This window comes from Lycorma delicatula, chromosome 5 (genome assembly GCF_047948215.1).
Source record: "Lycorma delicatula isolate Av1 chromosome 5, ASM4794821v1, whole genome shotgun sequence".
Taxonomy (NCBI): domain Eukaryota; kingdom Metazoa; phylum Arthropoda; class Insecta; order Hemiptera; family Fulgoridae; genus Lycorma; species Lycorma delicatula.
Genome location: NC_134459.1, coordinates 94,927,969 through 94,941,762, shown reverse-complemented (window position 1 = coordinate 94,941,762; position 13,794 = coordinate 94,927,969). Strand labels below are relative to the sequence as shown.

Here is a 13,794-nt window from a genome sequence, read left to right as displayed (position 1 = left end):
GTTATACAGATAAAAAGTCCTGTTATTTGAGGATGCATGTTATTTGACATCAGGGGCATGGCTTTTTTCAAGTTCACAGTTACCACAGTATATCTTAAAACAGAAATGAATGACTTATGAATGTATAGTTTGAACCAGTTGCCGTTATGTTAACAACAATGCAAAAAGTGCGGTATTGTGTTTTAATTACCTGGAATACAGTTGTTTAGTCAGAATCACTGCTTCTTTCATGCTCATTCTCATCCTCATCTTCACCGTCATTGATGTCAGTCTCTCCCTCAGTTGTGTCATCAGAATCCTCGTGTATGAGGTGATCTTCCATTCCATCCAATGCGCAGGAGATGCCAGTCTTCTTGAAACTCTTGATTATCATTTTTAGAGTAATTTTCTCCCAAGCTTTGACAATCCACTTGCAAAGAAGCTCTATTGAAGATCTCTCTGCATTTTTCCACTGTTCATAAATGTGTGATCTCCATGTGCCCTCCATTTAGTGTAAAACTTTTTAACATGGTCCTTGAATGGCTTATTGATACTCACTTCCAAGGGTTGCAGCACAGAAGTCAAACCTCCCAGAATAATTCCAGCATCTGTGTGCATTTCATTGAATCGATTCTTCACAGAATCTTCAAGATGGCCACAGAAGCTATCTAAAACGAGAAGTTCTTGTTTCTTTAACATTGCTCTAGCATAGCAATTCCAAATGAATTGTAGCCAGTCACACATTATTTTTGCATCCATCCACCCCTTATCTTGTATGTGAACCTGTAAACCTCTGGTAGTTTTCCTTCAGCATAGTTTTTCTTTTAAAAATGATATAAGGAGGCAATTTTTTTGCATCTGCACAAATGGCTAACATAACTGCATCTCATTTTTTTCTGCTCCAGCTGTTTTCACCAGTACACTGTATTCACACCCACTTTGTTGACAGTTGTGTTCTGCGGCATTTCAAAAAAGACAGGTGTTTCATCAGTGTTTCCAATCTGAGGTATGAGGTACTGATTTTTTCCTCTTTTACATAGTACGTATTGTTGAAACGCCAAACTTTTGTCAGTATATTCTGCTGGTAAACATTGGCACAAAGAAGTTGTCCACCTTAAAGTGAATCCCTTTCTTCTCATTAATTGCACACCCACAACTGGCCTTAAAGTCGCATTTATATGGTGTTTTGCTACTTTGCACCCTTTCATTTGTATCATTTCACAGGTATCATTTCTCTTCTGTTCCACCCACTCAATCACTGTATCATCCACTGCAGGATGGCGTCTATTTTAGGGCCATGAAAAGATTCAGTTCCTTTTTTTGCGGCTTTCAGTTTATCTCTCAGATTTTTCTAGTAATGAATAATGTTTGGATGTACTGAATACTCTCCAACCTGCTGCTCGTACACCATTTTTTTCAGCGAATTCCAAAACATCTTAAACTCTACAGTAAAACTTTTTCATGAATTCATTTTACCAGTAACACAAACAAAATACAAGAGAAACTCTCTTTGCTACTGTTGCTTTACTCAGTTGCTACTGTTCTAACCAAAGGTCTTGTTTTACAAAAGAATGCAGGTAGTAGGATTGAAGTTGCTACTTTGTGAAGGTCAACATCTCACACCCCCCTCTCACAACAAATACCATAGCATTATTTCGCAACACCTGAAAGGGTAAAATATGTCCATGGCCGACAACTAACTGTATGTACAGTAACAAAGAAATTCCTGTAGAACTGTTTTTCTAGGAATTACAACCTGTCAAACTGATGGGTCTAATGTTCGCAAATTTTTTTTTTCTAAAATTTGCCCGCAGAACTTGGGTGGTCTTACAATCAAGGGGGGTCTTATTTTCAAATAAATACGATAAATACAAAAAAATCACTTACAGAAGAAAAATACTTTTCAGTAAAGAATCTTTTTACTCATATCTTACAAAGTTTGATTCTCCCTCCCCGCATTATTAAATCTTCTAATATGTTAACAGCAAGGACATACATTGACTTTGCCCTTCGATTCTGTCAGGTTGCTTCAGAGTTGATTATGCCCTATTGATCATGAGAGGTTAATTATTATATATATATATATATAATTTCTATAATAAAATTAAAGCATAATAAATTTATTTTAGCTTACAAAAGAGTAGTTGCATAAGTTTTAATTTCTAATTAAAATTAAGCTGATGGTAATATTAAAATATGTATTTTCTTTCCATTCGTAAATTTGCCAGTTTGATTTATTGAAAGTAAAATTAATTAATTGATAAATTGACTTTTTTAGTGTCAATGATATTACAGACATCAGCCCACTGCTGTGAATGCACTCAAACATTTACCCATGGGTATTTAATAATTATGCATGTATTTACAAATTTTGTCATATTCTTCATACAAAAGCGTAAAATTTTAATCTCAGGAAATGCTTAGTATTCTTCAAATAATATTCTTTAAGAATAAGATAAGTTAAACAGATTTAGTAAATTTGAAAGTTTATAAAAACATTTTGAGCCTATGTCAGATCCTGTTATAAAAGACTTATATAATTACTTGAAATGATAAGGTCTGCCTTTAAGCAATCTGACTTCATTTAAGATTGTAAATAAATAAATTGAATATTTAAGAATGTAAATGTGTAAATTTTATTATTTGACACTACTCTAAGTGGTAAATTAAATTACTGACATACTTCCTAGTATTTTTTGTATTATTTAAAAATGTCTTTAGATGTGCATTTAATAATGTGCACAGAATAATATTTGCACATGATTTCTATACAAATAAATTTTTTTAATGTTTGTAAAATATGCCTGTATAGTACAGAATGAATCCATTCTTATTACTTTCATTTTTTCATTTTCAGATGGCAAAGTCCACTTGAAAACATACACTCCATCAGCTGAGGGATTAATTCAGTCTTGGCTTGACAGGCATAGAAATAATAGTGATGTGCTTAAAGGTCTTCTGGAATTAAGTGAAAGTGATCAGAAATATTTCAAAACCCTTTCTGAAAATTAGTGAAAGAAAAACTGTATTAGCTTTTGTGATTTAAGTAATTTGTTATTACTAGTAAATGTGCCTTGTTTTTATTTTTTTTTCTTTAATTATTTTATAATTGACCATCAATTATCAATTACATAATAAACTTTATTATTGATTTATATTTTCATTTGTTGTGTTGTGTGCTTATTTATTTTATTTATCAGTTTATATCAAAGCTTTTAAATCACCAATAATCACATAATTCATTCAATCCTACAGGTAATATCCCTTCAGCAAATATCTATACAATATTTTTAGATATTTTAATGTTGTGATTTATGAAAAAACCAAATTTAACTTATTCCTTTTGTTCAGAATAATTCATCATATAAGTCTATGGTCTTAATTCCTTACTAGATTGTACAAAATTAATTTTATACTATGATATTTAATTCAATTTGCATAATTCATCACCTTGAAAAAATATGATAATGAAATGGGGGCAAAATGGCAAATTTTAGAAGTCATAAAATTAGCATTTGCTTAATAGTTACGTATATTATTAAAAAAAAATTATCAATGATGTAATTAATTATATTCTTATAGAAAACATTAGATACCAGTATAGCTATTTTCACAAATAATATTGAAGGTAATACATGTGTTAAATGATTTTTTTTTCTACTAAAGAATGTAATAAATAGTCTTATAATAAAATAATTTTAAAAAAGGAAACATGTTATAAATGTAGTCAAAAAAAGCCATTTGAAATTAATTACACAACTGCAAAATGAATGAATTAATTTATATGATCACAAAAGTAAAATAAAAATTGTTGATAAATTTAATATTTTGTTCTTCATTCATTATTGCTGTAAGTTTTCTGAAGTCCTTTATTTTCCTTTATCTTAAAGAGTTCATTACCTTTTTCTAAGGAATGCTAAGGAATTATTTGATCAGTTTTGTTTTATTTTATACCTTTGCAATTCATAACATTTCATCTACAGTCCTGTATGTTATTTCATTTCCCATTGAAATCTTACATTTTTCCTGCATAATTCTTCAATAAGTCTTTATTTTATTTAAATGTAAATTTTGATTTCTTTTTGCTTTAAAACTTTATATGCAGTATAATAGTGTACTACTTTCCTCCACTGTAATAAGCCTTGTCTGATTATTTTCAATACTAGGTATACTCTTGATATATTTCTTTTAATTCTGCTTTAAAACTCATGCTTTCCTCAAGCAAGCCTTCAAAAACAATTTGTCATTTTTATAAATCTTATGATTTTAAGCTAAAGTACTAGTTAGTATTAAATACATTGCTATTAGTCACCATTACTTTTTTTTATGTTGTGTTTATTATTACTTAAAGGATGAATAAAATGAGTCATCAGAAATCATAAAAATTAAGTCCTGTGAAGGCTATCTTCTATTTAAGTTTCTATATTGGTATGATTTAAAAAAAACATGGATCACAAATTATAGATGAAAAATTTTATATTTAGTAATAAATCTTAAAATATTTATCAATTTCAACACTTATTGGAAATTAACCCTTATGTTACTAGACAACCAGAAAGTGTCTCCTGGCATATACAACATTTTCAGAAGCAGTTACATTTAATTAGGAATACATTTTCATGAACAAAGGTACATTTCTTGTGTTTTTTTTACTCACAAAAATGGTACGGAAGTCAAATGTGTATGAATGCAATGTTGGATTAGGTAGCATTAATGCAATTCCATGAACCTTAGATTTCATTTCCATCAGTCCACGTAAGAGAAATTTATAACAACTGTAATTAAATTTTAATTATTGAACAGAAAAAAATTATTGTCACTGATGTAAATGTTCATATTAGAACAGCTCAAATTAAGCCACTTGAAACTGGAAAAAGGTCTTGCAAATAATCAGAAATTAATTTTGACAGGTCATGATAAAGAAGCGAGTTTATTGGAAACAAAAATAAAGAAATTGAATACTTTTCAGATGAGAGCCAATTAAATGTTTCAAAAGTTTTTTGATTCATAGTCATCAAAATTAAAAATACTTTTTCTTTTGTAGTACAGTTCAAATGGTGTTCTTATACAAACCAAAAATGTTAATTACCCTGTTAAAACTACTCTGAATTAAACCCAACAGAACATTTGTGGAAAAAACAACAGCCTAAACTCGATGGTGTGGTTTCAAGTGAAGGAAGATTAGGAAAACTCATTTATTGCTCAGTCCATTCCAGAATTACTGAATGAATTTAGAACACACTTTTAAGCCCTTGGTTTAACCTGAATTTTGATTTTTAAAATTATATTCAAGCCTTTCTTTTCAAATAGACTAATTTTGAAGGTTTTTTTTTATTTTTTTAGGAGTTTGTTCACATGTAAACCTTTTTGCTACAAACTTAAGTGAAAGGTTTTTAAAAAATGGCATTCTCTACATTAATGATCAGAGAGTATTTTTCATCAACATTGTGTAATTTTAAATTGCTTTAAGTATAAAGAGTTTCCTAAAGAACACAAGATTTATTATTTTAAAAGAAATTATATTAAATTTTACAAATATCTTAATATAAAGTGCAATTGTTGCTTTTAATTATGGAGCACATTTCTACTGGCACACTTTCCATTCAACAAAGTTTTTGTTGATCTTTTGTGTAATAGAGCTCAATTTTGTGTTATGTTAAATCTTCACTTCAATCTCAGAATTATTTATGGTTTGTTGATATAAATATTATATTTTACATACTTCCAAAGGAATTAGGTTTATGGATTCAAATTACAAGACCTTGGTGGCCAATTCTGGTGCCATTGCACAAGATGAGAAAGGCAAGAAATTTTTCTCACAAAGAATCAATGTTTAGCGTGTAATGTAACCAGTTGCTCTGTCCTGCTGAAATCCATAATCTTCCATAACCATGTCATCTAATTGTGTCCAAATCCATTGTAATTTTGCAGTAATGTTTGCCATTCACTGTTAATTCATTTACAGGCTTATCTTCTAGAAAAGCACTACCTCCAATCAATCAACCACTTCAAAATTCAGACCAAAGAGGTACAAATTTGTGCCAGTACTTTAGTATTGGCACAAATTTGGATAAAGCTCTTTTTATAAATTACCTGAAGGTTGTTTGTATTCCAAATTCAACAATTTTTTTTTTTGATGACTTTCAGTTGAATACATCTCATTGCTGAAGATGATTTTCCTTAAAAAACTATCATGGTACACATCTTAGTTTTCTAATAATCAATTGACAAATTCTTCATACATCAAATGTTGTGTTGACTTGAATTCTTGCGTCAGCTAAAAATTGGAACATTCAAATCAGATGTTTTTCGAGAATTTTCTGTATAGTGCTTCTTACAATTTTTGTGAACAAATTAATTTTACTCCATATTTTACAACGTTATCAAGGATACCAGACAATTTAATATTCACAATTAATCCTGTTTCCTTGAGCTTCATAATCATCCTCTGTACTACTGACTGAAAATGTATGTTTTGTCAAACAATAGTTCCATATAGTTGCAGACTGTCCAAGTAGTATTTTTTATACTTGCAATGCATTTTCACCATAACAAAACATTGCCCTTTGTTGTATGCTCTATGACAACTAACTGCAATAAAAATTGATGATAAATGAGAAAGTTGCCATGCCACCAACTTAGCAAAGCAATAATACAGAATAATTCAAATCTTGCATTCTGTATGGGATACATTTTAATAATATTCAAAAAGCTGGAGTGGAGATTGCCTTCAGTATTACAGCATATGAAATTTAATCTGTGGCATTTAACACTGTATTGTATATGGTTATCTTTTTATTTTATTATCTTTTCTAGTAACACATCATTAGTTTAAAAGAATTTGTATTTTTTATTACAATTACAACTTCATTCTACAGTACTATTAAAATTGTTTGTTAATCCATTATAAATATTATTGTGATTATTAAAAATATTAACAATTGCAGTAGTAATTGAATTGTTATTCAAATTTATTAAATTAATAATGAATTTTAATTAAATAAGTAAACAAGTTCATTGACTGATCATTAAATTTAGAAGATAATCTTATCATAAATAGTACTACTTTTAATTTCTAAGTTCTTAAGGATGAGGGCAGATTCTTCGTAAATCATCATCTGTTGAACAACACACATTGATTGATAACACTGTTTGCTATACATTCATGTTGTAATAAAAATATTTTTAGTCCTTTTATAAGCAAAAATATCAATTTCCTGTCTAATGAAGTTGTGCTGTTGAATTTATCATGTAGTAAAGTTTGTATTCTATCCAAATTATTGACTTGTTACATTTTTCAACATGATGTCATCAAAAATCATATATTTTCAAAACGGGTTGAAATGTGGATGACAAAATGGAAATCTGATAATTAAATGATTTTTTTATTTATAAACTTCATTCATTTTTAATTTTATTGTATGCGTTCTTTCATGGAAATATTACTTTATTAATAAATGTAGGTTAAAAATCAAAGCAGATATCTAAAAATTGAAAGATGTTTCAGTTGTTGAGTGAACTGTAATGTTTAGTAGTATATAAATTGGTTCTGTTAATGAATAAAATGGTTTTATTTTATAATTAAATTATGTAGACGTTTGTAAGTACAGTAAAAAGTATTTAATGAAAAATGATAGGGATCATTTGTTTTGTTTCTGTTGACCTCTAATTATATTTTGAAAGAAACAAAAGAAGAATCACACAAAGAATGAAATAAAATTAAACAAATTGAGTAATGGTAAACTTCATGCCTATGAATTCATGTGATCATGTTTGCTCAGACTTATTTGTATAGTTATTTAAGTATTAGTTGAAAACATTTTTCAGGTAAAACTTGCATGTTATTTACACAGATTTTAATTTAAAGCAGCACTCACTTGGGATATTAGCAACATTTTGTATAATTAATTTTTTGCTGGAAGGCAAGAAACCCCTTTAATAGTGTTTTTTCTTTGAAGGTAGAAAACATTCTGATAAAGATTACTTTTGAATACACCTATATTTCAAATTTTGTAAACTGGAAGATGTAAGTGTAAAAGGTGGTACAGAACACTCACTCTTTAACATTAATGGTATTTTTTTTTTTACTTGTTCTTGAAAATAGAAAACGTTCTGTTTTCTGGCCAAAATAGTTATAGGATTAATTTTAACCATTGTTATTATGTTTTATAAACGAGGGTTATTATTTGTTTTGCAAGGTTCGATCGGTCACGAAATTAAAACCACGGTGAAAATAAAAAATTTGTTATTTGTAACGAGTACTTAGCTATTTCTCTACATAGTCGCCACTTCGATTTAGACATTTGTCGTAGCATGGTACCAACTTTCCAATACCCTCGTCATAGAACGGAGCTGCCTGTGTTTTCAGCCATGTTTCAACGCACACAGTTTGCGGTACTGAAGTCTATCACTCCCAATGGTGTAGAGAGCTGACCTTGAAATTTCAGGAAACTAATCATTCAATACAGAAAATGTGAACCGACGATTTTCTCGAATTGCCTCATCCACTCGCTCAACGAGATCATCGTTTGACATTCACTTCCTTCCCTGACCACCTGCGTCATGAACATCTGTACATCCTGCTTTAAAGTTCCTGCACCATTGTCGCACTTTGCTGTCACTCATTGAAGTTTCATCATACATATTACTTATTCGTTGATGAATTTCAACTGCATTACATCCCTCAACCTGAAGAAATTGAATTACCGCATGCACTTCACACTTGGCGGGAGATGCTATTGTTGTAGACATGTTTACGTGCTAGCTGCGTGATCAGAACTAAACGATGTGACGCGGCGTGATTGAAGGCCATACTAGAGACACATATGCGCAAAGGTTTTTCCGATTTTTGTGCGGGTTTTTATTTCGCGACTGATCGGACCTTGAAAAAAAATAACCCTCATATAACATTTAAAAGCAAAGATTTCAGCATGGTTAAATAATATAACCAGTAAACTAGACAACAATATATCAAATTAATACCACTTAGATCAAATACATTATTTGACTAAATAGTTAAAGGGATTTTCTAACCACTTTAGCAGTTAGATACAACAAGATCTGGAAGAATAATCTCCATATAATTTGAAAGCAACTCAATAAATTATAGTATTTTATAATCATAAAACACTTATTGAAAAAACTAAGCGTTCTATGAAACTATCAGTTTTATGTTCTTAAATGTACTAATAATATTATTTAAAAAGAAAAGAATGTAATAGAAGGTTTATCCAATCTATTATATTCAGTGGATTATCTACCCTATATAATAATAGTTTGGATGACAGGTGGAAAGAGAAGTAAAGAAATAGGTCCATAATGTGGAATAATTTGAGTTTGCCGACAAGTCGTGTACATACAGTCTATGGTAATGTGCTAATTAACAAAATACTTTTATCAGTGCACTAATTTGTTAAACCCAAGTTATTGAATGTTGAATATTAAGATATAACACATATGCCAAATGTTGCAACATTTTTTTAAACAGGTAGAATGTATGTAGTAAGAAATACATCAATAGCAAACTGGCCCAAGCCAGCAGTAAAGAAATTGGTACCAAACGTAGATGTAAAAATTAGAAAAAATATACGAAATATTTCTTTGACTGTAGTAATTTATGACAGCGAAATATGAATAATAGAAAATTAAGAAAAATTAACCATTTTTGCGTTTTTAAAAATTTGTAAAGATGAATGAGCATGGTAAATGTGGAAACGTAATTTTGAAGTAGGCGCTAAGAATAAAAAGAGTAAGATAGGCCAAGATTCCCGCAGGCTAAACAGGAAAAAGTAAGATATGCCAAAGATAAATAACATATAACAAATATTTTACATGATATAGAGTTATATCTTCTAAACTTGCTGGTAAAATTTGAATGATATAAAATTAAATAAATATTGCATCCGTTTTCTAAACGTTTGAAAAGGTAAATTTAGTTGAAACATTGTTTTAGGGCACATCATTTGGTTGCCTAACAAAGAACATTTTAATTAATCGAGTACTGAAAAAAATTACTGTCACGCTAACATTTTATTCTTATTCCTAAAAAAAGCTTAAGTTTTATCACGATGTTATGACATTTGAATGATTAATAATATAATGAAAGGATAATTTTTATTTTTGGTTTTTTTATAAACTTGAAAAGGGGTGTTAAATGTATTAAAATAGAAGTTTCGTACGGATTTTTATCTTGATAGAAATATATATTTATTTTTACTGAAAAATTCTGAATATTTCAGGGAGTTTCTTTTTTATTAATAAGGTAAATGCTTATATGTTTACTTTTCTTGTGTATGAAATTTACTGGCTAACCGGAAATACTACATCACATATTCATTTAGGCGCCATCGGCCTCTTGAGTAACGCTTTGTTTGTCCGTTGTGTTAGGTTTTATGATACTTTGTTTTATAGTTTATTAAAACATGAATTAAATCATAATAACTATTGAAATGGCAACTCGAGATGAATTGCAGCAACAGTTTGCAGACTTGGGTGTTGAACCTAATGATGATGTTTTGGATAAATGTCAGTATAACCTTTAACTAGTTTTTAATTTTTTGTGAATTACGGTTATTAGAAATTGTACACTTAACTGTCACTATTTTCGGAATATGACTGTTTATTTTAGTAGCTATTACTCGGGGTATGTTTGTTTTGCTTTCAATTGTTAATTTTTTGTTTGTAAATTGAGAACATGAAAAGTTCAAAAAGTTTTAACTTCGCGTATTAGTTCGTATAATTTATTAGTATTAGCTACGTACTGTGGTGTTGCACGAACTTTCTTGTTGTATTATGTTAAGTGAAAAGTACGTTAAATTAAGTGGGTAGTACCATATTTCCTCTAAGTCGGTATTTCTTGTTTATATATTAATAATAGTTTAACAGTAACCGGGATTTTCATCAGTAAATATGAAGCAAAAGGATGAAAAATATTTGTTCAATTTTAGTAATAGGAAAACATTTTTTCAAATATGTTGATAATATTTTATAAATTTTGAAAGAAATTGCTGCTGACATAAATTTGCAAAGAAAAGCGTGGCCGTTTATGTTCAATTAATTACTTGTTATCTTACTGCGTTCATATTTTTGCCTGCTGTTGCAAGAAAAGAACCTATTCTTTGCCTTCATGTTTGCAGTAGTAATGCATATTTTAACCACTTTTTTATTTAGATATATTTTTAATACATCTATGGTTTAAAGAATTTTATCTTCATAACTTGTAGTTTTAACATTAACATTATTCAACTTCTATCTACTCTCTTACTTAAAAATGTAAGTAAGATTAAGAGTAATTATAATTCTCAAATCTGAAGCTTTACACAAATCCTAGGAAAGCTTGGCAAATATCTTATTTAGGTATTACTGGCTCAAATCTGTTGATCTGAATCAAAGATATATTCAGCTATTTTGGATAACTGGAACACATAACTTAGGTGACCCTAAGAAACTGAAAAAGGTTACGTCATATGTTTTACTGGTGAAAGTAAATAAAAGGATTCATATCAATATATGTGTTCAGAAATATGTTTTCAAGTACAGCTAGTGAAAAATTTCACACAGATTTCTGCTAGTTGATAAACTGAGACACAAAAAATTGTTGGGATACAAATTATGGGGTGGAAAAGATGATTTCACATTTTTGATCTGAAAAAAAAATTATTTGGCTAACTCCAGTAGTTTTTTCTAAGAAACTTCTTGTAAAAAAAAGAACTTTGTGTTTTGCCTAAAAAACAACCTTTCTAGAGGAAATGGTAGGAAATTTACTTAGTCAAATTTAAATTGCCTATAAAAAATAAAACAGGAATACAAATGTATAAAATTTAACTTTGAAGAAATTGTAATAAAAGTAAATTAAAACTAATGTTAGAAAATTTATATATATTTAAAACAAACAAAACCAATCTGATGGAAAAATTTAATTTAAACCAAAGAAAAAGCCTAATACTATTACCGTGTAAAGAAAATCCTTTCTACTTGCAGAAATTTATGAAGATCTTGTGTTGACAAATTTCTGTTTTTAGCTTCAAGAAACTAAGTAAAACTACATTATATTTTATTTACTGAAAGGCCATTGTTTTCTCTTTTAAGTAATTGAGCTAATAATTCACAAAATAAATAATGAATATATAAAAATCCATAAGGTGCAATAGAAAATATTTTCTGACAGGTTTTATGCAAATGTTTGATTCTAACATATATTGAAACATTACTTTTCAGTATTATACTAACCACATTCTACTGTATCTGCTTATAACTGATAAAGCAACTTGCATCACCTTCACCTCAGTTATTTTTGGTGTGGAAAAGAAAAATATAATGTTTTCAGCAATGGTTAAGATAAAAATTTGAAACATGTACTTGTGTAACAAGTATCTTTTATAATTTGGCAAATTTCTAATCAATTGAATGACTTAAATTCTGCAGCATTTTTTTAATAACATATCTAGTTACTTATTGTAATAAATAATTCACAGAATGGGATTGTTTGAAAACTTGGAACAACATGAATTTCATAATTGCATTTAATACATAAATTAAAATGCTTCAGTGTTGAAATTAAGTTATGAAGAAAATTAAAGTAGCATTTAAAAGTGTATTATGTTGTAAACTACTAAGTAATTAATTTATTTTATACATATTTTCAATCACTGTTGACACATTTAGAATAACCTATTTTACAGCGTTTTCTTTCAGTTTAAAAACAATAACATCATTTAATAAAAAATATATTGTTTTTGTTTTAAAAAAATATTAAACTATTTTTAAATATTTAAAAAATAATTGTTTATAAATAATAAAAAAAATGAAAGTATAAAATATTATTTGTTTGTAAAATGGAGTGAAAGTTTGATGATGTTATACAACAACCTATTGCGATCAAATAAGTGTGGATTGTAAAATACAAAAATTTAATGTAAAATCATTTATAATTTACTTATTGATTTACTCAAATTTTACTTCAAAAGTAATTTTGAAGAAAATACATCTACAGTGTAGTAACATATCTGAACAAGTGATGAATTAGTTTGAAGCATATTGCTATTGTTGTAACAATCAATCTTTTTATATATACACATACATTTAATTGATGATTGTCCAGTCTTTAATTTACTAATGGATAAATATGAATAATTTTTATTTGATTTTTAAAAAAAATTAATAAATAAATTTATAATCTTGTACTAATTTGAAGTAAAATTCAGGTCAGATTTATGAAAAGTAAGATGCTGAAATTTCATTAAAAGTAATCTGTGATTAAAATTATCCTGACAATCAATCTGGAAGAACAAGAACTGGATAACAAAATATTTAATATAATTGTATAATATTGTAATTAAATCTATGAGATTTAAAAACTAAAATAATAACTCATAAATCACTATTTTCTAATTAAATTAATTGATAATGCAATAATTTATTATTGCGTGTAAAGGTATTTTACATGTAAAATTGAGTCTTGACACCTCTAGTAAAAGTAGGGCATTTCTTGAATGATGATATTATTCTATGTCAGATGCTTACTTTTAAAATCAGACTATCTGGTGATATCACTGAAATTTAAATTCTGTATGTATATAAGTTCTTTATGATGATTAGTACTGAAAATTTTACTACATTAATTTTAAACTGAAAATAACTAAAAAAAAAAAAAAACGGAAAATAATTTTTTAAATCGTCAAGACAATATTTCACCCTTAAATGCTTTCAAAATTTTCAAGGGTTGAAACCTTGTTTTTTTTTAAAATGAGATGATGCAGCTTGTGACCCCTCATTGGAAGGCCCTTTGAATGCAAGTAATTTGGTGCAAATAAAATA

General features: G+C 28.3%; 2 protein-coding genes across 4 annotated transcripts in view; both read left to right on the top strand.

Moving 5' to 3' along the window:
- Positions 1-3,142, top strand: part of DppIII (dipeptidyl peptidase 3) — a 63,857-nt gene extending 60,715 nt beyond the window's left edge. For both annotated transcript variants that reach the window (XM_075366689.1, XM_075366690.1), the window contains exon 15: positions 2,837-3,142. In XM_075366689.1, the coding sequence (XP_075222804.1) occupies positions 2,837-2,991 (155 nt within the window). In that variant the 3' untranslated portion in view covers positions 2,992-3,142. The remainder of the gene's footprint in view (positions 1-2,836) is intronic.
- A 7,186-nt stretch (positions 3,143-10,328) lies between these two features.
- Positions 10,329-13,794, top strand: part of PolA2 (DNA polymerase alpha subunit B) — a 55,669-nt gene continuing 52,203 nt past the window's right edge. For both annotated transcript variants that reach the window (XM_075366687.1, XM_075366686.1), the window contains exon 1: positions 10,329-10,503. In XM_075366687.1, the coding sequence (XP_075222802.1) occupies positions 10,441-10,503 (63 nt within the window). In that variant the 5' untranslated portion in view covers positions 10,329-10,440. The remainder of the gene's footprint in view (positions 10,504-13,794) is intronic.